We start from the raw sequence: 23929 nt of genomic DNA on the forward strand, positions 1-23929 counted from the left end.
TAAACCCCTACTAACATCTAACAAACTGTCCCCTATCCCCAAAACCCTTCCAAACCCTCCCAACATCTTCAAACTTTCCCTCTATCATGCTGAAACAATCCATCTTTAGGATTATTTAGCATTTCAAAAATAATGTCGACAATAACATCTGTTACCCCTAATAACTCTTTAGCTGTATCCACAATAATCTTCAACCTGGCATTTCTGCTTTCCACAATCTGAGTTGTGTTGATAACCTTTCCAATGAAAGCTATAAAAAGTGCATTCCGGTTCCGGTGGCATGCATTGCATGGCCTTTTTGAGGCTTTCTCATGGCGCATCGAACTCCATCAATGCCACGCCCCTTCTGAAACCCTTAACTCAATGCTCGTGGAGTTTGTGCTAGTACAAATAAACATAACTGCTTATTTGGACGTAGCTAGCTATTTTTCAGTGAAAGTGAGGTAAATTATTGGATAAGAAATTACCAATAATCTAGTATTTTCTGTATTTCGGCCCGCATAATTCTAGACTATTATTTTATGTGTATTGCTTTATCATATTGTATACTGGAAGTGATCTTTATTCTCTCTGGCCAACATTGTTGTTGTATGCTAACATTAACGTTAGCTTGTTGGTTCGTGGGAGCTGTAGACCTTTTAGCTAGTTGTTTAAAAATCTACTCGCTGTTGTTATCATTTATGTAAAAATACAATCAATAATATCAATCGTGTAAGCACATGGAAATACTTTTTAGCAAATTATTTATTTATTTCAGACTCATGACTGAAGTGGTGGGCTGTGAGTGACGGACTTTGAAACTCAATCTCTCATGATTCCGTAGTACCGGAATTGACCGTGTGTGACGAGGTGTGAAGGAAGGAGTCAGGCGCAGGAGGTAAGAGTTGATTCCGTTTACATAAATCAAACACTCCAAGCGTCAAAACGAAACTAACAAGGGAAAACATCCACCTTGGCATAAACACTAAGAATAGTAGCTCAACCGCGCTACACGCTCTCACAGCACACAATCACTCACAAAGACAAGGGGAACAGAGGGAACACTTATACACATACTAATTATGGGAATGAGCACCAGGTGTGTGTGATTGACAAGACATGACAAGTGGAGTGATGACAATGGGATCGCCAGTAGCTAGTACTCCAGTGAGGACGAACGCCGAAGCCTGCCCGAACCAGGAGGGGGGGCAGCCTCGGCGGAAGTCGTGACAGCGTGTTGTCATTTGTAATATAATTACTCTGCATATATTACTCTGCATATAATGTATAATAATAATATAAGTAACAATTGTATTTAGCATTTTAATTACATCTGTGATAGTGTAGCTAGTTTATTTATTGGCCTGTATGTGTCCAAAATAACATTTACTGGTATGTATTGTCTGCACAACCATTAAAGTGATCAGAGAGAAAAAATGATACAATATTTGAGCCTTAGTAGTTGCTCAAGGAAACCTTGTTGACAGTGTATTGAGATGTTATTCACAGTACACTCAGAAAAAAAGAGTGCTTTGGGGCACCATTTGTGCCTGTAGGGGAACCCTCTAAAAATAGGTTCCAGATTGAACCATTTAAGATCAGATAAAACTCTTTCTTTCTGAGAGTGTTGATTATTAATTGTCCCACAACTCACTGTCTTTATTGACGATCAGGTAAAACACAGAATGACTGTTTTAGCCTAAGTTTGTGCACTGGGACAGCATCAGTGGCAGAATCAGTGAACTAGACTGGGAAGGCTTACTGTCCAAGTCTACAGGGGCAACAGGGATGTGACCTGGCAATAGTGCAACCAATAACACTATATGACTTCGGCAAGACTGCCCTGCAAAGGCAAAACGCAGTAACTGCAAATTTGGTAAAACATATTTGATCTGCTGTAATGGTTTTCTGACACAAGAACAAGCCAGTTGATCAGAATATATCATAGATTATCAGAAATTGCTGTCTGTCTAGACAGAAAAATAATTTGAAATCAGATTTTGCAGTAAAAAAATTGCGTAGTTGCTGCGTTTTGCCTTTGTAGGGCAGAAGTGGGAGCCTAATAATCATATCTTACTATGAATATATGGGTCATTCTACAGATTCAGTGACATTTCAGTATTGTCAGTGTCCCAAGATGTACTAGTGTTATAACTTGTCAGAACATTTATCAAACTACACTTAAATTACAACATTTCAAAGTTTTACATGTTTTTAATATGGAGTAGAGAATATGATTTTAAACAGAGATGAATTTCAATACTTATATGTTTGCTTTTCTTAGGAGTATTAAGAATTTCGCCTGTCCCTATTGACCATCATGCAAATGGCGTGACTCATTTTGAGTACACAGTGTTAAATAATAATGCTTTTTTTTGTTCAATTAATTGTATATGCCCCCCTTATTATGCATAATCCATTTTCTCAGCATAAGACATTTTATTTTCTGAGAAATTCAGGCTTTTACCCCCTGTCCTTGTATTTCTTTCAACCCCGTAACGCAACAATACCCCCCACTCACAATTAAATAATGGTTTGATCCTGTGGACATCATTTATGAGGAAGTGACATCATACAAGTCTTCAGAGAAGCCTGGTGTGACAAGTGGTAAGCTGCTCTCTCACTTTTTATAAATATTTCATGTTTTTTAAGCACATATGGGCTTTGTCAATCTCAGGTATTCAACTCTGTTGGGGGGAATTCATAGTTAAGATTTTACCAATAATTGTTTTTATAGCTATGAAGTATAACAATGTATTTTGTTGAATAAGGCCATGTGGCACACTGCTAGCTGCTAGCATCCCGAATTAGCAACAGATTAGCACAAAATCTTCAACCCTGTCACATTCAACCCCATCACATTTTTCAATGTTACGGGGTTGAATGGCTGTTACAGGGTTGAATAGCTGTTAAATCTTAGCAATATTTAATGTATATTGCTTAATACCAATCATATTTTCTTGTTGAATGTTTGTTGTTTACGGTTTTACAGTATCAACTAAAAGTACGAGGAATTTTTTTAAATAATAACTTAAAAAAAGTGACAATTAATTTGTTCTCTCTCCTATATACATTGACATATTTAGGAGTATTATCTGCAAGTTCATGTTCATTTTACTACATAGTGATTAAAAGGATACAATATTTAGTCTTGAAGAGTAAGCAGGTCATTGACTTGACCTTGACCTACAATTTCAGATTCAACAATGGAAAAAACAGCAGCAGAAAGGAAATACACATAGAGAGGAAGGTGAGGGACATCCGCGCGCCGGTGGTCAGGTAATTCTCCTGGAAATGTAAGATCTTTAAGACACGAGGTGGTGGTGGTCATGGACACACAATCAACAGAAAATAAAGTTTTGTTGCTTTAAAGCATAATTTGGTAATGCATAAAAAGACTAGAGAATGTAAATGAAGACTAGTCTAAAAAGACATACAGTATACTGCCTTGGCAACTGGTGCGTGAGGGGTTCATGTTCACTAGCCGACTGGTTTGTACTGACATATTTAGGAGTATTATCTGCAAGTTCACGTTCATTTTACTACATAGTGATTAAAAGGATACAGTAATTAGTTTTGGAGAGTAAACTGGTCATTGACTTGACCTTGACCTACAATTTCAGATTCAACAATGGCAAAAACAGCAGCAGAAAGGCAAAGAGAGTACAGGGCAAGAAGAAATGCTGATCCAGAACGAAGGGAAAAGTACCTCAGGAGTGAACGCATGAGATGGACAAAATATGTTTTAGCAGGAAAGAAGAAAGGAATAGGAGATCTAGATAAGAGAGGTCAAAAGATGAGGAGAAAGGGATGGAGAAAAGCGAAGGAGCGGCAAAAGCAAAGGGAAATGGCTGTTAATACTATTGCCACCCCTCCACAAAGTCCTGATAGAGACGTGGTGATGTCACATGAGCCCACAAGGTTAGGAAAAAGATTGTGTGTGTGTGAGAGAGAGAGAGAGAGAGAGAGAATAGGAGTGCAAAGGAGTGCATACAAATATGATTTCTGGTAACTTTGTACACTATTTCTTCAAAACTGCTTAGACATATTCACATTGTAATAGTATCCTTAACATTTATTTATACTGCTTATGAACTTACCTTGTTATGATTTGATACAATAAATAAAATTGAATTGAATTGTCTATTTGTTTGTTTAAGACAATCTGTGAAGGGGAAGAAAAAATCAAGAAAGACAAAAGACAAATTGAGAAAGCAGGTAGCTGATTTACAGAAATGTCTTGATGAAGAAAGGAGGGCCAAAGAAAAGTACAAAAAAAGGCTCCAGCGTTTAGAAAAGAAGACTTCGTCAAAATCCACAGCTGTACCAAGTGATGTCAGAAGATCTGCACTGCATCACACAGCACTCGTTGCTCAAATAAAGGAGCATTATAAAAATGCAAAAACTGAACGAGAGAAGCAAATTATATCCAGAGTAGTGGCAGGTAACATTATTAAGAAGTATAGACTGCAATCATTTTCAGAGTCTGCTTTGGGTTTTTCAAAGAAACGCTGGAAGCTCACAGGCAGTGTATCTACATTTCAAAGAAAGAAAATCTCAAACTTTGTGGACATCAAGAAGAGGGTGAGGGATTTCTTCATTATCAGATGGATATTTTTATGAAATCAATGAAATGTTGTTACTGTTATTAGTTCATTAATGTGTTTTACTCTGTCTAGCTTTCATCTAGATTCTTTAGATTTTAAAAGCTATGTTGACAGTAGGTTTAAAAATGTTTAAAATGTTTAAAAAAATGGCAACATGTTAGTGATCTCAAAAGATAAAACATATGACACGTGATGCTTTTCACTCAACCCTGTTACATGATTTTCAACCCTGTTGCGGTGCATTCATCCCTGTTACGAGATTATTTTTTTACATTTTTGTATTAAATACACAAAATATAACATCAATAGTGTTTTTATTGTGTGTATTAAATCAGGGTAAATAAGGCTATTTCAATTTTGTCAGGAATTACGCAGCATTCTTGCACATTTCTTGCGAAAATGTGGAGTTAGATTAGAAATTTCTTCATCGTAAACTGGAAAGGATGGTGCTGGTCAGTTTTTCTTGATTTTCTCTTTAATTACAATATGCCATTATTTACAAGGGACATCTAAACTGTGAGATTATGCCAGAAGCTGATCTCAAGCTTATTGGAAAAATGAATAGTTGAATAACAAAATGACTGTGACGGGGTTGAATTAAATTGGGACTTAAATTGGGAAAATAATACAGAATAATAACTTAATACTCTACATTGAGATGGGAAAAGGTATTTTCTATCAAGTACACACATTACTTTGTCACATCAAATAAAAAAAAGCTTAAGATTTTAATGTTCATTGTTTCATCCTCCTCAATCACAAAAGGCACCGAATCTGTAGAATGACCCATATGGCAACTATACAATACAATATAGGCCTACAACATTTTACAATCATGGAGGAACCCAGTCTAAGTAGGCTATCCCTCATATACAGTCATAAAATAAACTATTGCGTTAGGTAAAACGGACCTCCTAAATCTTTCTGTTGAGCACTTTGGCGTTACAAGCCAGTTGCTAAAAGTACTCCTAGGGTCATTGGAAATACTATACAGATATTCAGTTTCTGTCTGGTTCTCTGCTCTGTCAAGACCTCCAGAGAATCTGGAGTCAGGCCAACAACTAACTCCAATAACTGAATCAGCCTTCTTAATCAGTTTATCGTTCTTGTTCCTGACGTGGACAATTTAATATCTAAAATAACCCTCTACTTACTACCTCATTCTGGAATTATGATTCACATAATATGACATGATGGTATGAGTATGATATTAAACAATTAGCCTTTTGTGTTCATATTGACAGATTATAAAGATGCACATTATTGTCTTCATTTTCAGAAATTCTGGGATCAACAAATAAAAACGTGTCCAAGATGTGCCCAAACCCTTGTGGTGAGGGCTAAACATTTTTAGTTCTGTGGGGCCCAACAGCCCTAGAAATAAATACAAATAGAGGCTTGAAAATATCTGGGAAAATATCAAACAAGGGGGTCCACAGTCTGAATTCGTCAGACTATGGATAATGCATACCTCCGTGTGAGTGAAAATATTGTCATCACAAGCACATCTGTTGATATTTTGTTTGTTGAGGCAGACTGGAAAATATACACTGAGTGTACAAAACATGATGAACACCTGCTCTTTCCATGACATAGATTGTCCAGGTGAAAGCTATTATCCCTTATTGATGTATACTGAACAAAAATATAAATGCAACATGCAACAATTTCAACAATTTTACTGAGTTACAGTTCATATAAGGAAATCAGTCAATTGAAATAAATTAATTTGGCCCTAATCTATGGATTTCACATGATTGGGCATGGGAGCAGCCATACGCGCAGCCAGGCCCACCCACTGGGGAGCCAGGCTGTCACGACTTCCGCCGAGGCTGCCTCCCCTCCTTGTTCGGGCAGGCTTCGGCGTTCGTCGTCACCGGCTTACTAGCCACTGCCGCTCCATATATCATCATTCCATTTGTCTTGTCTTGTCAATTACACACACCTGGTTCTTATCCCCTCATTAGTCTGTGTATAAGTGTTCCCTCTGCCCCCCTTGTCCTTGTGGGTGATTGTTTATTTGTGAGAGTAGTGTAGCTCGGTGGAGCTACTCGCACGTTGTATTGCCAGGGTAGATATTTCCCCTGTGCCTGTATATTGTTGGAGTATCTCGTACTGTGTATTGCCAGGATAGATAGTTTCCCCTGTGCCTGTTTTCGTGTGTCGCTATCTAGCGCAATTGTGTACGACGGAATAAACTCTGTATTCGGTGATTTACCCTCCTGTGCCTGACTCCTTCTATCACACTCATCACACATGCCCAGCAAATCAGAACACGTTTTTCCCCACAAAAGGGCTTTATTACAGACAGAAATACTCCTCAGTTTAATCAGCTGTCCGGGTGGCTGGTCTCAGACGATCCCGCAGGCGAAGAAGCCGGATGGTGGAGGTCCTGGGCTGGTGTGGTTACACGTGGTCTGCGGTTGGGAGGCTGGTTGGACGTACTGCCAAATTCTCTAAAATTATGTTGACTTATGGTAGAGAAATGTACATTGAGGGAAAAAAGTATTTGATCCCCTGCTGATTTTGTACGTTTGCCCACTGACAAAGAAATGATCAGGTGTCTTTTATACAGGTAACAAGATGAGATTAGGAGCACACTCTTAAAGGGAGTGCTCCTAATTTCAGCTTGTTACCTGTATAAAAGACACCTGTCCACAGAATCAATCAATCAATCAGATTCCAAACTCTCCACCATGGCCAAGACCAAAGAGCTCTCCAAGGATGTCAGGTACAAGATTGTAGACCTACACAAGGCTGGAATGGGCTACAAGACCATCGCCAAGCAGCTTGGTGAGAAGGTGACAACAGTTGGTGCGATTATTCTCAAATGGAAGAAACACAAAATAACTGTCAATCCCCTCAGCCTGGGGCTCCATGCAAGATCTCACCTCGTGGAGTTGCAATGATCATGAGAACGGTGAGGAATCATCCCAGAACTACACGGGAGGATCTTGTCAATGATCTCAAGGCAGCTGGGACCATAGTCACCAAGAAAACAATTGGTAACACACTACGCCGTGAAGGACTGAAATCCTGCAGCGCCCGCGAGGTCCCCCTGCTCAAGAAAGCACATATACAGGCCCTTCTGAAGTCTGCCAATGAACATCTGAATGATTCAGAGGAGAACTGGGTGAAAGTGTTGTGGTCAGATGAGACCAAAATCGAGCTCTTTGGCATCAACTCAACTCGCCGTGTTTGGAGGAGGAGGAATGCTGCCTATGACCCCAAGAACACCATCCCCACCGTCAAACATGGAGGTGGAAACATTATGCTTTGGGGGTGTTTTTCTGCTAAGGGGACAGGACAACTTCACCGCATCAAAGGGACGATGTACCATCAAATCTTGGGTGAGAACCTCCTTCCCTCAGCCAGGGCATTCAAAGTGGGTTGTGGATGGGTATTCCAGCATGACAATGACCCAAAACACACGGTGTCCAGAGGGTCGGAGGTACGTGCCGCTCGAGGTTCGCGACCGGTTGATATACTGGGCTCACACGTCACCCTCCTCTGGTCATCCGGGTATTGGTCGGACAGTGCACTGCCTTAGTGAGAAATACTGGTGGCCAACCTTAGCCAAGGACGTGAGGGTTTATGTTTCCTCCTGCTCGGTGTGCGCCCAGTGTAAGGCGCCTAGACACCTGCCCAGGGGGAAGTTACAACCCCTACCCGTTCCACAACGGCCGTGGTCTCACCTATCGGTGGATTTTGTGACAGACTTTCCCCCCTCTCAGGGGAACACTACGATATTGGTCGTTGTGGATCGGTTTTCTAAAGCCTGCCGTCTCATTCCCCTGCCAGGTCTCCCTACTGCCCTACAAACTGCTGAGGCCCTGTTTACACACGTCTTCCGGCACTATGGGGTGCCTGAGGATATAGTGTCTGATTGGGGTCCCCAGTTCACCTCTAGGGTCTGGAGGGCATTTATGGAACGTCTGGGGGTCTCGATTAGCCTTACCTCAGGTTTTCACCCCGAAAGTAATGGGCAGGTGGAGAGAGTTAACCAGGATGTGGGTAGGTTTCTGAGGTCATATTGCCAGGACCGGCAGGGGGAGTGGTCGGTATATATTCCCTGGGCAGAGATAGCCCAAAACTCCCTCCGTCATTCGTCTACTAACCTGACCCCTTTCCAGTGTGTGTTAGGTTACCAGCCGGTTCTGGCACCTTGGCATAAGAGCCAGATCGAGGCCCCTGCGGTGGACGAGTGGTTTCGGCGCTCGGAGGAAACTTGGAATGCTGCGCACGTCCATTTGCAGCGTGCCATCAGGCGGCAAAAGGCGAGCGCCGATCGCCACCGCAGTGAGGCTCCGGTGTATGCACCAGGAGACCGGGTCTGGCTCTCGACCCGAAACCTGCCCCTTCGCCTGCCCTGCCGGAAGCTGGGTCGGCGGTTTGTGGGGCCCTTTAAAGTCCTGAGGAGATTGAACGAGGTATGTTATAGGTTACAACTGCCCAGGTATTATCGCATTAACCCCTCGTTCCCTGTGTCTCTCCTCAGGCCGGTGGTGGCTGGTCCACTCTAGGAGAATGAGGTACGAGAGGCTCCTTCGCCCCCGCTGGACATCGAGGGGGCTCCGGCGTACTCAGTCCGGTCCATCTTGGATTCGAGGCGTCGGACGGGGGGCCTGCAGTATCTCGTGGAGTGGGAGGGGTACGGTCCGGAGGAACGGTGCTGGGTCCCCAGGAGGGACATTCTAGATCCCTCCTTGTTGAGGGACTTCCACCGGAGTCATCCGACTCGCCCAGCTCCGCGTCCTCCTGGCCGTCCCCGAGGCCGGGGTCGGCGCACGGCTGGAGCCGCGCGTCAAGTGTGGGGTACTGTCACGGATTCAGCCGAGGCTGCTCCTCCTCCCTGCTCGGCAGGCTTCGGCGTTCGTCGTCCCCGGAGTACTAGCTGCCACCGATCTATGTTTCGGTGTTTGACTTGTTGTGTCTGATTGTGTACACCTGTTCCCCATTATGTTGTATTGTATTCCCTATTTAACCCTTTGTCGTGCATTGTGTTTTGTGTGTTATTGTTTGTGTCATCGGCAGTGTGCGGGTTGGTAGTTTTCTCCGTTGTTTTGGAGACTGTTTATTTTCACTGGCGACTGTTATTAAAGTACGGTTTCCAGTAGCTCTGTGTCCTGCGTGTGACTTCGCCTACTGCATTTCACTGTCGCCGTTCTGACAGCAACACTTATGCAGCTCCACTACATGATACATTTTTTTAAAAGCTGCGTTAGACAGGATTACCTACACATACTGACCAGCTCAAATAGACAGAAGCATTCTATATATGGCAGCTCACTCATTATCTCAGCCATTTTTTACTTATTTCACCTTTATTTCACCAGGTAAGCCAGTTGAGAACAAGATCTCATTTACAACTGCGACCTGGCCAAGATAAAGCAAAGCAGTGCGATAAAAACAACAACAAAGAGTTACATATGGGGTAAAACAAAACATAAAGTCAAAAATACAACAGAAAATATATATACAGTGTGTGCAAATGTAGCAAGTTATGGAGGTAAGGCAATAAATAGGCTATAGTGCAAAATAATTACAATTAGTATTAACACTGGAATGCTAGATGTGCAAGAGATTATGTGCAAATAGAGATACTGGGGTGCAAAAGAGCAAATTAAATAACAATATAGGGATGAGGTAGTTGGGTGGGCTAATTTCAGATGGGCTGTGTACAGGTGCAGTGATCGGTAAGGTGCTCTGACAACTGATGCTTAAAGTTAGTGAGGGAGATAAGAGTCTCCAGCTTCAGATATTTTTGCAATTCGTTCCAGTCATTGGCAGCAGAGAACTGGAAGGAATGGCGGCCAAAGGAGGTGTTGGCTTTGGGAATGACCAGTGAGATATACCTGCTGGAGCGCAGACTACGGGTGGGTGCTGCTATGGTGACCAATGAGCTAAGATAAGGCGGGACTTGACTAGCAGTGATTTATAGATGGCCTGGAGCCAGTGGGTTTGACAACGAACATGTAGTGAGGACCAGCCAACAAGAGCGTACAGGTCACAGTGGTGGGTAGTGTATGGGGCTTTGGAGACAAAACGGATGGCACTGTGATAGACTACATCCAATTTGCTGAGTAGAGTGTTGGAGGCTATTTTGTAAATGACATCGCCGAAGTCAAGGATCGGTAGGATAGTCCGTTTTACGAGGGCATGTTTGGCAGCATGAGTGAAGGAGGCTTTGTTGCGAAATAGGAAGCCGATTCTAGATTTAACTTTGGATTGGAGATTCTTAATGTGAGTCTGGAAGGAGAGTTTACAGTCTAACCAGACACGTAGGTATTTGTAGTTGTCCACATACTCTAGGTCAGACCCGTCGAGAGTGGTGATTCTAGTCGGGTGGGCGGGTGCCAGCAGCGTTCGATTGAAGAGCATGCATTTAGTTTTACTAGTGTTTAAGAGCAGTTGGAGGCTACTGAAGGAGTGTTGTATGGCATTGAAGCTCGTTTGGAGGTTTGTTAACACAGTGTCCAATGAAGGGCCAGATGTATACAAAATGGTGTCGTCTGCGTAGAGGTGGATCTGAGAGTCACCAGCAGCAAGAGCGACATCATTGATATACACGGAGAAAAGAGTCGGCCCAAGAATTGAACCCTGTGGCACCCCCATAGAGACTGCCATAGGTCCAGACAACAGGCCCTCCGATTTCACACATTGAACTCTATCTGAGAAGTAGTTGGTGAACCAGGCGAGGCAGTCATTTGAGAAACCAAGGCTATTTAGTCTGCCAATAAGAATGCGGTGGTTGACAGAGTCGAAAGCCTTGGCCAGGTCGATGAAGACGGCTGCACAGTACTGTCTATTATCGATCGCGGTTATAATATCGTTTAGGACCTTGAGCGTGGCTGAAGTGCACCCATGACCAGCTCGGAAACCGGATTGCATAGCGGAGAAGGTACGGTGGGATTCGAAATGGTTGGTGATCTGTTTGTTAACTTGGCTTTCAAATATTTTCGAAAGGCAGGGCAGGATGGATATAGGTCTGTAACAGTTTGGATCTAGAGTGTCACCCCCTTTGAAGAGGGGGATGACCGCGGCAGCTTTCCAATCTCTGGGGATCTCAGACGTTACGAGAGAGAGGTTGAACAGGCTAGTAATAGGGGTTGCGACAATTTCGGCGGCTAGCTTTAGAAAGAAAGGGTCCAGATTGTCTAGCCCAGCTGATTTGTAGGGGTCCAGATTTTGCAGCTCTTTCAGAACATCAGCTGTCTGAATTTGTGTGAAGGAGAAGCGGGGGGGGCATGGGCAAGTTGCAGCGGAGGGTGCAGAGTTGGTGGCCGGGGTAGTGGTAGCCAGGTGGAAAGCATGGCCAGCCGTAGCAAAATGCTTGTTGTAATTCTCGATTATTGTAGATTTATCGGTGGTGATAGTGTTTCCTAGCCTCAGTGCAGTGGGCAGCTGGGAGGAAGTGCTCTTATTCTCCTTTGATATTATCTGAGACCAGATAATATCAAATATGGCAGCCCTTTTCACTCACACCTCATGTCATCCCGTATACGGGTTGTAAACGGCAGTGGACCAACGCATCAAACTTGGCATTCATTAGTTAGGGTTAGGATCATTCATAACACATCCATAAAGACTCTATATCGCATGACGCTATACTTAATTTAAAGTCAGACCCCTTTGGTTATTTATAACACATACATAAATGCCTTATATCATATGACACTGTACTTACTATAAAGTCAGACACCTTTGGTCATTCATAACACATATATAAAGGCTTAATGATGTAAACACAAATGTATTAACACTTAGGGAATTATCACTAACAGCTAAAACAAATAAACATTAAAGACATGTTCAAACCATACATTTCCTTTTATTTGTACATTTTTAAAACAATACAAATAGTTTCAAAAAAGTTTCAAAAAGTCCAGCAATAAAATTACATTGAACATTACACAGAGCTGTGAATAGTGTAGCTTGTCCCTGAGCTGGCAGACTAATGGTTCTTGCCTCTCTGCCTGCTGGAGGTTACTGCATGTTGGTTTCAACCTTAAAAGTAACAACAAAGAAAGTTAGCAGGTCTGTTAGGAAATGCCTTGGTCACACCATCTGGATAAGGGCATTTCTGTGCTGCGCCAGAAACTCTAAATGGGAACTCGATTCAATTCGTATTATTATACTCCTCTTTCATTTACAGGTCTCATGGCGTGACTATGAGACATGGCTGTATTTAGGGGGATTTGTATTTAGCTGAGCCTTCTAAGTAGCAACATTTCAGCTAGCTAGCAATTGCTGTGAAGTCACCGAAATTGTTTGAAATAATGATTGAGGTAGCTGCAGTATGTAATCTAACTCAACACTTAACTACTACAAACTAATTTAAAATTACAATAAAGGTTAACCTACTTGTTTTCGCTGTCCAGTGGCAACACAAGTGGGGCATTTGATTAGCGAACTCCTCACATGATCAGCGTCTCATCAGCAACACTAAGAAAGTACTTCCGGGTCACGAAATTGCTGCAATTTCCAAAATAGAAGTCCCCCACAATCTAGTAGAAAGGTGTCAATAACCATTCAGCTAAGAGGTCAGGTTGATGCTATTGCTATTTTATGTTGGCTTGTATGACCTGCAGACAGCAGACTGACTGAAGTCCTGAAGTTAACTTTGAGCTGGCTGGATAACAGATCCTTTGTCACAGCACTACTAATATTCAACTTCGACTTGAATAATGTCTCTTCAGTACTACTAGCTAGAAATATCTAGCTAGCTTGCTGCCCATTGCATGCTGTTTGTGTGGGCAGCCAGGTAGGTTGGAACAGGCTGCACAGCTAGCTAGCATTAAAAATCGACAAATAACTCTATAAAGTGTTATGCAGGCTAGATACATAAATGTGGTGTCATTTCATGGGGCTCAGAATAATACAGAGTGTTGCTGGCCTTTTACTGCACCCATTCCATTGGTGGCTGAATCACATCACGTGTGCTTACTGCACAACAGAAAATCCGCTAACCAAACAACAGTGCAGGGCATGCTCACTAAATTAAAGGGCAACGACGCTCAAAAATCTTTCTTAGATTTTTCCCAGACCTCAAAAGTTATCCCCTGATGTGGTTTAAGCATTATTGTGAACACGGAAAATCTCATCTAAAAATCTAAAAGTGTGAAAAAACTTAAACCAGAAAAAAATAGGGAAATCCGAAACCTGGAAAAACTAAAAAACTGAATTTGGGAGAAGAAAAACAGAAGAAGGCAATAAATACGAATGGATTTTAAAAGGCCCTACCAACGTTTTATGCTGTGCATGACTGCACTTTAGATTGTGTGTCATCCTGCAGCAAAGCATTTTGGGGGAAGTTGAGGTCAGGTCCAATACTGACTATGCACCAAAGAGGGAAAGCGATTGGGCCATCCTAGAAATGTTTTTGTGAAATATAATATATACAATTTAACAGACGCTTTTATCCAAAGCGACTTACAGTCATGCGTGAATACATTTTTACGTATGGGTGGTCCCGGGAATCGAACCCAATATTCTGGCATTGCAATGCTCTAGCAAGATGCATGACAGGGTTATAAATGTTTTGTGAAGCCTCAATTTAATATAATTTATAAGCTTTATTAAGTGGTGCTTATGCCACCCTTTATAAAGTACAGGTTTATGTCATATTTGACATTGGTGGTTATGTCACACATTTATGCCACATTTATGAACTCTTTATAAAGCATGACATACAGTTATAGATGATTTGTAACACATTTATGTAGTGTTTATGAAGGCTTTATGGAGGCTTTATGAAGCCATTATAAGCAGCACATCATTTAAAGCGAGACCAATATTTGACTAAAACATGATCATGTCAAAACTTGCTTATATATGTATACGATCACATATCTCTTTATTATGCTTGGGAATACTTTGGAACAGATATCCAAAATGAAGAAAACTTAAAGCTGATTGGCTGTGGTTTTTACAATCTTTAATGTAAAATAAATAAATAAACTTGGGGGGCCAAATAAAATAATCCCCCGCGGGTCAAATTCAGGCCGCTGGCCGCCAGTTGGGGAACCCTGCCATAGATAGATCATAGACGGACGGACAGATGGATGTATGGACAGACGGACAGATGGACGGAGTGATGGACGGACAGACAGACAGATTTACCTTGGCTTTCCTCTGGGTGAGGCTGGCTGAGGAGCCGCTGAAAGTGATGGAGAGGCTGTGGGGTTGGGGTGTGCCCTTTGAGGGGGTGCCAATGTAGGGGCTCTGGCACAGCCAGCTACTGCTACTTTCCATGTGTCTGAGGCCTCGTGGCAGTCTGAAGGGACAGTGGAGAAAGAGAGTCAGAGAGAGAAGAGAGAGAGAGAGTCAGAGAGAGAAAGTTTCAAAGAGAGGGAGTCAGAGAGAGGGAGAGAGGGGGAGAGAGAGAGAGAGAGAGAGAGAGAGAGAGAGAGAGAGAGAGAGAGAGAGAGAGAGAGAGAGAGAGAGAGAGAGCGAGAGAGAGAGAGAGAAACAAGGAAAACATGCAGAAGGGGAAAGGGGAGATGAGTGACAGACACTCAGACAGTGTCACTGTTGCTCAGAGTCAAAGACTCTTATCTCCCTCACTAACTTTAAGCATCAGTTGTCAGAGCACCTTACCGATCACTGCACCTGTACACAGCCCTTCTGAAATTAGCCCACTCAACTACCTCATCCCCATATTGTTATTTATTTTGCTCATTTGCACCCCAGTATCTCTATTTGCACATCATCTCTTGCACATCTATCATTCTAGTGTTAATACTAATTGTAATTATTTTGCACTATGGCCTATTTATTGTCTTACCTCCATAACTTGCTACATTTGTACACACTGTATATATATTTTCTGTGGTATTTTTGACTTTATATTTTGTTTTACCCCATATGTAACTCTGTGTTGTTTTTTATCGCACTGCTTTGCTTTATCTTGGCCATGTCGCAGTTGTAAATGAGAACTTGTTCTCAACTGGCTTACCTGGTTAAATAAAGGTGAAATAAAATTAAAGAAAATAAAAAAAATTAGTTGCTCATTATCAAGTTGATTGTGGTCAACATACAATTATTTATTTATGTCCATTATCGTATAGGACACAGTAATGGATGTGGGAGTGCGTCTTTCCCAGAGTCTTACTGGTTGTTAATTGCCTGAGGTCACACACAGGTCCGTCCCACAGGTGTGTGTGTGTGTGTGTTCATCTGCTTTGTTAGGCATGTCCAGGTATGTATACCTGTCTATGTTAGGTGTGTATGCAGGGGTGGGAGAACTCCTGGGTTTCTATCTGTTTGGGCTTCTTGCGGACAATTTGCAGTCTACAATTTATTTGTAATTATGTTCCGGCCCCCTGACCATCCACTCGAGAACAAATCGGCCCGCTGCTGAATCTAGTTGATGATCCCTGAACTATGGCACCCTGTGATGTGGGTTGATGTTCTTCTGAGACGAGTTATCTGCTGAGCTGTGGGCTGATAATACACAAATAATATACAACAGAATGCATGACTGAATCATACATTCTATAGATTCCATACTTCTTATTATTCTCATAGTTTGTCCTCTGAGACATACAGCTCCTTCACAGTTTAAGCTACAATCCCAGTCTCTTACACTAAAGCAAATATTTGATTTTTATGTTACTCAATGAACATTCAAGGTTCTTTACAGGGAAAATAATTTGTCTTTGAAAACTAGGATGTGTACATACAGCAGAGTGTGTATGGGGATGAAACGAAGATACAGTAAGCTGGGTGTAGTCAGCGTAGCCTGTGACGTCACTGCCCCCATTGAGATCGAGGTAGCTGTCACCTCCGACCCAGTTCTGGTTTATCAGTCCTGACTTGAGACTGCAGTGCTGCTGGAGCATGGTGATGGTCATAGCCAGGACTGATGCATCCTGTGTGTGTGTATTGTGGTGTATGAATTGTTTCCATGTGTAACGATCTTAGCATGATGAAATTGTGTATCCGCATTGCTGTGTTTACATCGTGTTGTGTTTTTTCAGGCTCTGGGTCCTGAGTTTATCAGGATGGCTGACGAACCCTGTGTAGTTCTGGAGCTGCCCGGATCCATAGTGGTAAAAACATGAACTTTTATTTCTAGACGTTTTCTGGAAGATTTATGTTTTGGGATTTTGAGTGTATGTTTTGTTGACTAAAGATTGATTATCCTCTCTCTATCTCTCTCTCCCCCTCTCTCCCGCTCTCCCCCTCCACCTCATCCCTCTTCTTCCCCCCAGTCTAAAAAGGGCAGGTCTTGTTCGTCCCAGAGAGAGGTCAGTGTGGTGTTGCCCAGTGGTCAGTCTGTATTGGTCAAGAGTGACATAAAGTCCAGAGGGAGGGACGTGTTCGACATGGTGGTGGCTCACGCTAACCTGGTAGAGCACTTTTACTTCGGACTGGCCTTCATCGATGGTAAGAAACTGACAACAACCCATCTTATGTGTCTCATAAACATATACTGTAGTTGATTTATTGATTTATAGTCATGCTACATATACTATGTCATATCTTTTCTTTCTTTTAGATGATGAATATTTTTTCCTGGACCACGAGATTAAAATCTCCAAAATTGCTCCTGACAGTTGGAAAAAAGTACTGTCGACCTCTTTTCTTGTTTTTCTTCGGGTCAGATTTTCCGTTGACGACATCTCTTTCATATTGTGAGTCTGATCATTATTTTATATCTTTCATTTTACTGAAAAGTATCTGGAGTTTTGGTATCATGAACTGTTAGTGAAATGCAGTTATTAGCTGTGTCTTTAAAGAACTGTACATTGGGTGTTCCAGACACAGGCTGACGCGTCACCAGTACTACTTGCAGCTGCAGCAGGATATCCTAGAGGACCCGTTGTACTGCAACGAGGAGACGGGCATGTTCCTGGCGGCTCTTGCTCTACAGGCAGAGTTTGGGGACTACATGTCTGAGATAAACGGAATGAATCACTGTCTCAGAAACAGAATTTTCCTTCAGCGTTTTTTCCCCAAAATATTTTCTTTAATGATCTACATAATAGATTAGGTTCTCCATAAAATCCTGAGAGATTGTATGGCTCATAATCATTCTTCCAGCCAAAGCAGTATGTTTATGAGGAAGTAGTATATATCATTGATAGACCTGTTATATCTGTCCAGTACTACATTAATGGCAGTATATCTTATTGACAGACCTGGATCGTGTTCAGTATAGCACACCGTACCAAAACATTTTGAAACAGAAACTAAAATTAAGTCAAGGTAGTCCCTCCCTGTTTCAGTTAGTTTTCTTCAGTTTGGTACCTATTGAATGCAATCCTGTTATATCTGTATGGTAAAGACTACTACATTAGTGGCAGTATATGTCATTGACAGGCCTGTTTCTCTGTTCAGTTGTATGGTAGGAACTACTACCAGCCGGAGCAGTATGTGTCTAAGAGAACGCTGGAGAAGATGTCTCTGCCCACTCTAAAGGAGGAGTTGCCACGGTTCCACGCTAACAATGCCCAGATGCTGCCCAAGGAGGCCAAGACCGAGTACCTAAAAGTAGGCAATTGAACAGTGGTTGAATAGTGGTCGAATGTATTATTATTTGCAGAAACAGAAGCTTTGGAAATGAACACCCAGTTCAGATATATAAGATGAGACAAGACGGTTTTATGCAGTTTTAAAACGTAGTTTGCTTGATCTGAATGGTCTAGTTTTAGAACGGCTCATGTCTGCTGCTGGAGTCAACATGTCAAATCTTTAGCTAAAGTCTTGCAAAATGGATCTATTTTGGTTCCCAGGACCCTTTTTACATGTCTACACAAGAAGATTTTGAGTTGAGTATGTTCTCCTCCTTTACTGAGATCAACCTTGCGACATACTTGTTCTATCTACTCTCTAGATCGCTCAGCAGCTTCCAGAGTAGGGATGGTGTTCCATCGGGTAGGCCGGGAGAAGAAGCCCATGGTGGGGGAGCTGGTGCTGGGAGTCTGTGCCACTGGAATCATCGTCTATGAGCTGAAGAACCACCTCCGTACCGTCACACAGCGATTCCTCTGGAGGGAGACGGATACCATCTCCGCCAATGTGAGTACTACTGGAATACTAGTGTTGTCTTCTATACTGTGCCTTCAGAAGTGTGTTTGACATTAACAGCTCCAATGCTCTTGATTTAAAAAACAACCCCCTGACGGTTGTCTCTCCCCCCTCCTTCCCCAGCGTCGTAAGCTGACCATAGAGTGTGGTGGTCCCAGCTGTAAGAAGCACAGTTTTGTGACAGAGAGTTCTAAGATTGCTCAGTACCTCCTTAGTCTCTGCTCCGCGCAGCACAAGTTCCACAGCGAGATGACCTCCGGGCAACTCAACCACAGCATCGCTCAAGGTTTATTACAGAGCTGTGAATAGTGTAGCTTGTCCCTGAGCTGGCGGACTAATGGTTCTTGCCTCTCTGCCTGCTGGAGGTTACTGCATGTTGGTTCCAACATTAAAAGTAACAACAAAGAAAGTTAGCAGGTCTGTTAGGAAATGCCTTTGTCACACCATCTGGATAAGGGCATTTATGTGCTGCGCCAGAAACTCTAAATGGGAACTCGATTCAATTCGTATTATTATACTCCTCTTTCATTTACAGGTCTCATGGTGTGACTATGAGACATGGCTGTATTTAGGGGGATTTGTATTTAGCTGAGCCTTCTAAGTAGCAAAATTTCAGCTAGCTAGCAATTGCTGTGAAGTCACCGAAATTGTTTGAAATAATGATTGAGGTAGCTGCAGTATGTAATCTAACTCAACACTTAACTACTACAAACTAATTTAAAATTACAATAAAGGTTAACTTACTTGTTTTACTTGCAACACAAGTGGGGCATTTGATTAGCGAACTCCTCACATGATCAGCGTCTCATCAGCAACACTAAGAAAGTACTTCCGGGTCACGAAATTGCTGCAATTTCTAAAATAAAAGTCCCCCACAATCTAGTAGAAAGGTGTCAATAACCATTCAGCTAAGAGGTCAGGTTGATGCTATTGCTATTTTATGTTGGCTTGTATGACCTGCAGACAGCAGACTGACTGAAGTCCTGAAGTTAACTTTGAGCTGGCTGGATAACAGATCCTTTGTCACAGCACTACTAATATTCAACTTCGACTTGAATAATGTCTCTTCAGTACTACTAGCTATAAATATCTAGCTAGCTTGCTGCCCATTGCACGCTGTTTGTGTGGGCAGCCAGGTAGGTTGGAACAGGCTGCACAGCTAGCTAGCATTACAAATTGACAAATAACTCTATAAAGTGTTATGCAGGCTAGATACATAATCTGGTGTCATTTCATGGGGCTCAGAATAATACAGAGTGTTGCTGGCCTTTTACTGCACCCATTCCATTGGTGGCCGAATCACATCACGTGTGCTTACTGCACAACAGAAAACCCGCTAACCAAACAACAGTGCAGGGCATGCTCACTAAATTAAAGGGCAACAACGCTCAAAAATCTTTCTTAGATTTTTCCCAGACCTCAAAAGTTATCCCCTGATGTGGTTTAAGCATTATTGTGAACATAGAAAATCTAATTTTTCGATTAAAAAAGTGTGAAAAAACTTAAACCAGAAAAAAATAGGGAAATCCGAAACCTGGAAAAACTAAAAAACTGAATTTGGGAGAAAAAAAACAGAAGAAGGCAAGAAATACGAATGGATTTTAAAAGGCCCTACCAATGTTTTTTGCTGTGTATGACTGCACTTTAGATTGTGTGTCATCCTGCAGCACAGCATTTTGGGGGAAGTTGAGGTCAGGTCCAATACTGACTATGCACCAAAGAGGGAAAGCGATTTGGTCATCCTAGAAATGTTTTTGTGAAATATAATATATACAATTTAACGGACGCTTTTATCCAAAGCGACTTACAGTCATGCGTGAATACATTTTTACGTATGGGTGGTCCCGGGAATCGAACCCAATATTCTGGCATTGCAATGCTCTAGCAAGATGCATGACAGGGTTATAAATGTTTTGTGAAGCCTCAATTTAATATGATTTATAAGCTTTATTAAGTGGTGCTTATGCCACCCTTTATAAAGTACAGGTTTATGTCACATTTGACATTGGTGGTTATGTCACACATTTATGCCACATTTATGAACTCTTTATAAAGCATGACATACAGTTATAGATGATTTGTAACACATTTATGTAGTGTTTATGAAGGCTTTATGGAGGCTTTATGAAGCCATTATAAGCAGCACATCATTTAAAGCGAGACCAATATTTGACTAAAACATGATCATGTCAAAACTTGCTTATATATGTATACGATCACATATCTCTTTATTATGCTTGGGAATACTTTGGAACAGATATCCAAAATGAAGAAAACTTAAAGCTGATTGGCTGTGGTTTTTACAATCTTTAATGTAAAATAAATAAATAAACTTGGGGGGCCAAATAAAATAATCCCCCGCGGGTCAAATTCAGCCCGCTGGCCGCCAGTTGAGGAACCCTGCCATAGATAGATCATAGACGGACGGACAGATGGATGTATGGACAGACGGACAGATGGACGGAGTGGTGGCGCAGTGGTCTAAGGCACTGCATCGCAGTGCTAGCTGTGCCACTAGAGATCCTGGTTCGAATCCAGGCTCTGCTGTAGCCGGCCGCAACCGGGAGACCAATGGGGCGGCGCACAATTGGCCCAGCGTCGTCCAGGGTAGGGGAGGGAATGGCCGGCAGGGAGGTAGCTCAGTTGGTAGAGCATGGCGTTTGCAACGTCAGGGTTGTGGGTTCGTTTCCCACGGGGGGCCAGTATGAAAATAAAAATAAAGAATAATGTATGCACTAACTGTAAGTCGCTCTGGATAAGAGCGTCTGCTAAATGACGTAAAATTTAAAATGTAATGGACGGACAGACAGACAGATTTACCTTGGCTTTCCTCTGGGTGAGGCTGGCTGAGGAGCCGCTGAAAGTGATGGAGAGGCTGTGGGGTTGGGGTGTGCCCTTTGTGGGGGTGCCAATGTAGGGGCTCTGGCACAGCCAGCTACTGCTACTTTCCATGTGTCTGAGGCCTCGTGGCAGTCTGAAGGGACAGTGGAGAGAGAGAGAGTCAGAGAGAGAAAGGTTCAAAGAGAGGGAGTCAGAGAGAGGGAGTCAGAGAGAGGGAGAGAGAGAGAGAGGGAGAGAGAGAGAGAGAGAGAGAGAGAGAGAGAGAGAGAGAGAGAGAGAGAGAGAGAGAGAGAGAGAGAGAGAGAGAGAGAGAGAGAGAGAAACAAGGAAAACATGCAGAAGGGGAAAGGGGAGATGAGTGACAGACACTCAGACAGTGTCACTGTTGCTCAGAGTCAAAGACTCTTATCTCCCTCATTAACTTTAAGCATCAGTTGTCAGAGCACCTTACTGATCAATGCACCTGTACACAGCCCTTCTGAAATTAGCCCACTCAACTACCTCATCCCCATATTGTTATTTATTTTGCTCATTTGCACCCCAGTATCTCTATTTGCACATCATCTCTTGCACATCTATCATTCCAGTGTTAATACTAATTTTAATGATTTAGCACTATGGCCTATTTATTGTCTTACCTCCATAACTTGCTACATTTGCACACACTGTATATATATTTTTGACTTTATATTTTGTTTTAACCCATATGTAACTCTGTGTTGTTTTTTATCGCACTGCTTTTCTTTATCTTGGCCAGGTCGCAGTTGTAAATGAGAACTTGTTCTCAACTGGCTTACCTGGTTAAATAAAGGTGAAATAAAATTAAAGAAAATAAAAAAAATTAGTTGCTCATTATCAAGTTGATTGTGGTCAACATACAATTATTTATTTATGTCCATTATCGTATAGGACACAGTAATGGATGTGGGAGTGCGTCTTTCCCAGAGTCTTACTGGTTGTTAATTGCCTGAGGTCACACACAGGTCCGTCCCACAGGTGTGTGTGTGTGTGTGTGTGTGTGTGTGTGTGTGTGTGTGTGTGTGTGTGTGTGTGTGTGTGTGTTCATCTGCTTTGTTAGGCATGTCCAGGTGGGTGTAGTCAGCGTAGCCTGTGACGTCACTGCCCCATTGAGATCGAGGTAGCTGTCACCTCCGACCCAGTTCTGGTTTATCAGTCCTGACTTGAGACTGCAGTGCTGCTGGAGCATGGTGATGGTCATAGCCAGGACTGATGCATCCTGTGTGTGTGTATTGTGGTGTATGAATTGTTTCCGTGTGTAATGATCTTAGCATGATGTGATTGTGTATCCGCATTGCTGTGTTTACATCGTGTTGTGTTTTTTCAGGCTCTGGGTCCTGAGTTTATCAGGATGGCTGACGAACCCTGTGTAGTTCTGGAGCTGCCCGGATCCATAGTGGTAAAAACATGAACTTTTATTTCTAGACGTTTTCTGGAAGATTTATGTTTTGGGATTTTGAGTGTATGTTTTGTTGACTAAAGATTGATTATCCTCTCTCTATCTCTCTCTCCCCCTCTCTCCCGCTCTCCCCCTCCACCTCATCCTTCTTCTTCCCCCCAGTCTAAAAAGGGCAGGTCTTGTTCGTCCCAGAGAGAGGTCAGTGTGGTGTTGCCCAGTGGTCAGTCTGTATTGGTCAAGTGTGACATAAAGTCCAGAGGGAGGGACATGTTCGACATGGTGGTGGCTCACGCTAACCTGGTAGAGCACTTTTACTTCGGACTGGCCTTCATCGATGGTAAGAAACTGACAACAACCCATCTTATGTGTCTCATAAACATATACTCAAGGTACGGGGCTCTTAGAGCACAAAGTCAGGCAGGAAGGCACGCATGCACGCACACGCACACACACACAGAAACACACACAGTTGATTATTCATTTTGATTATTTGTTGTCCTTTCAGATGAGAACGTTGAGAAGGACCAGTCTATCTGTCGGACGTGTGACTCCCATAAGAAGCGTCGTTCATGTTCCGAGGTCGTCCTGAACAGTGTAGAGATACCGCCCAACCTCGGCCAACGTGAGTCGCTAAGTATGTCGTGTGATGAAATAACAGCGAAGGTGGAGGCGCGTCTACAGCAACAGAGAGAGTTGAGAGAAATCAACAGAGATCTATCCGAGCCATGCCCACTGTCAGAGATGAAGGAACAGGCCTGGAGGTAACACTACATAACAGTACATAACACTATGTAACACTACATACACTACATACACTACATGCAGGTAACTGCCAAAATAAAGGAAACACCAACATAAAGTTTCTTAATAGGGCGTTGGGCCACCAAGAGCTGCCAGAACAGCTTCAATGCCCCTTGGCATAGATTCTAAAATTGTCTGGATCTCTTGTTGGAGGGATGCGACACCATTCTTCCCTGAGAAATTCCATAATTTTGTGCTTTATTGGTGGAAAGCACTGTCTCCCATAAGTGTTTAATTGGGTTGAGATCTG

At 42.5% G+C, this 23929-nt stretch overlaps 1 protein-coding gene across 1 annotated transcript; it reads left to right on the forward strand.

Annotated features, from left to right (window-relative positions):
- Positions 1 to 354: 354 nt before the first annotated feature.
- Positions 355 to 23643, forward strand: LOC121538554 (FERM and PDZ domain-containing protein 2). Its single transcript, XM_041850223.1, has 10 exons — positions 355 to 443; positions 758 to 877; positions 16568 to 16639; positions 16802 to 16976; positions 17089 to 17224; positions 17352 to 18083; positions 18427 to 18611; positions 22807 to 22878; positions 23041 to 23215; positions 23384 to 23643. The coding sequence occupies exons 7-10, from the start codon at positions 18453 to 18455 to the stop codon at positions 23641 to 23643; spliced, it is 666 nt and encodes a 221-aa protein (XP_041706157.1). The 5' UTR covers positions 355 to 443; positions 758 to 877; positions 16568 to 16639; positions 16802 to 16976; positions 17089 to 17224; positions 17352 to 18083; positions 18427 to 18452.
- The last annotated feature ends 286 nt before the right edge of the window (positions 23644 to 23929 follow it).

Source organism: Coregonus clupeaformis, chromosome 1 (assembly GCF_020615455.1).
Source record: "Coregonus clupeaformis isolate EN_2021a chromosome 1, ASM2061545v1, whole genome shotgun sequence".
In the NCBI taxonomy this organism is placed as follows: Eukaryota; Metazoa; Chordata; class Actinopteri; order Salmoniformes; family Salmonidae; genus Coregonus; species Coregonus clupeaformis.

Bases quoted from the DNA above. Each gene is read 5' to 3' on its own strand.
- LOC121538554 (XM_041850223.1), top strand. From the start codon at position 18,453: ATGGTGTTCCATCGGGTAGGCCGGGAGAAGAAGCCCATGGTGGGGGAG. The intron at 22,879-23,040 runs GTAAAAACATGA...TCTTCCCCCCAG, and splicing joins AGCTGCCCGGATCCATAGTG to TCTAAAAAGGGCAGGTCTTG. The intron at 23,216-23,383 runs GTAAGAAACTGA...TTGTCCTTTCAG, and splicing joins CGGACTGGCCTTCATCGATG to ATGAGAACGTTGAGAAGGAC.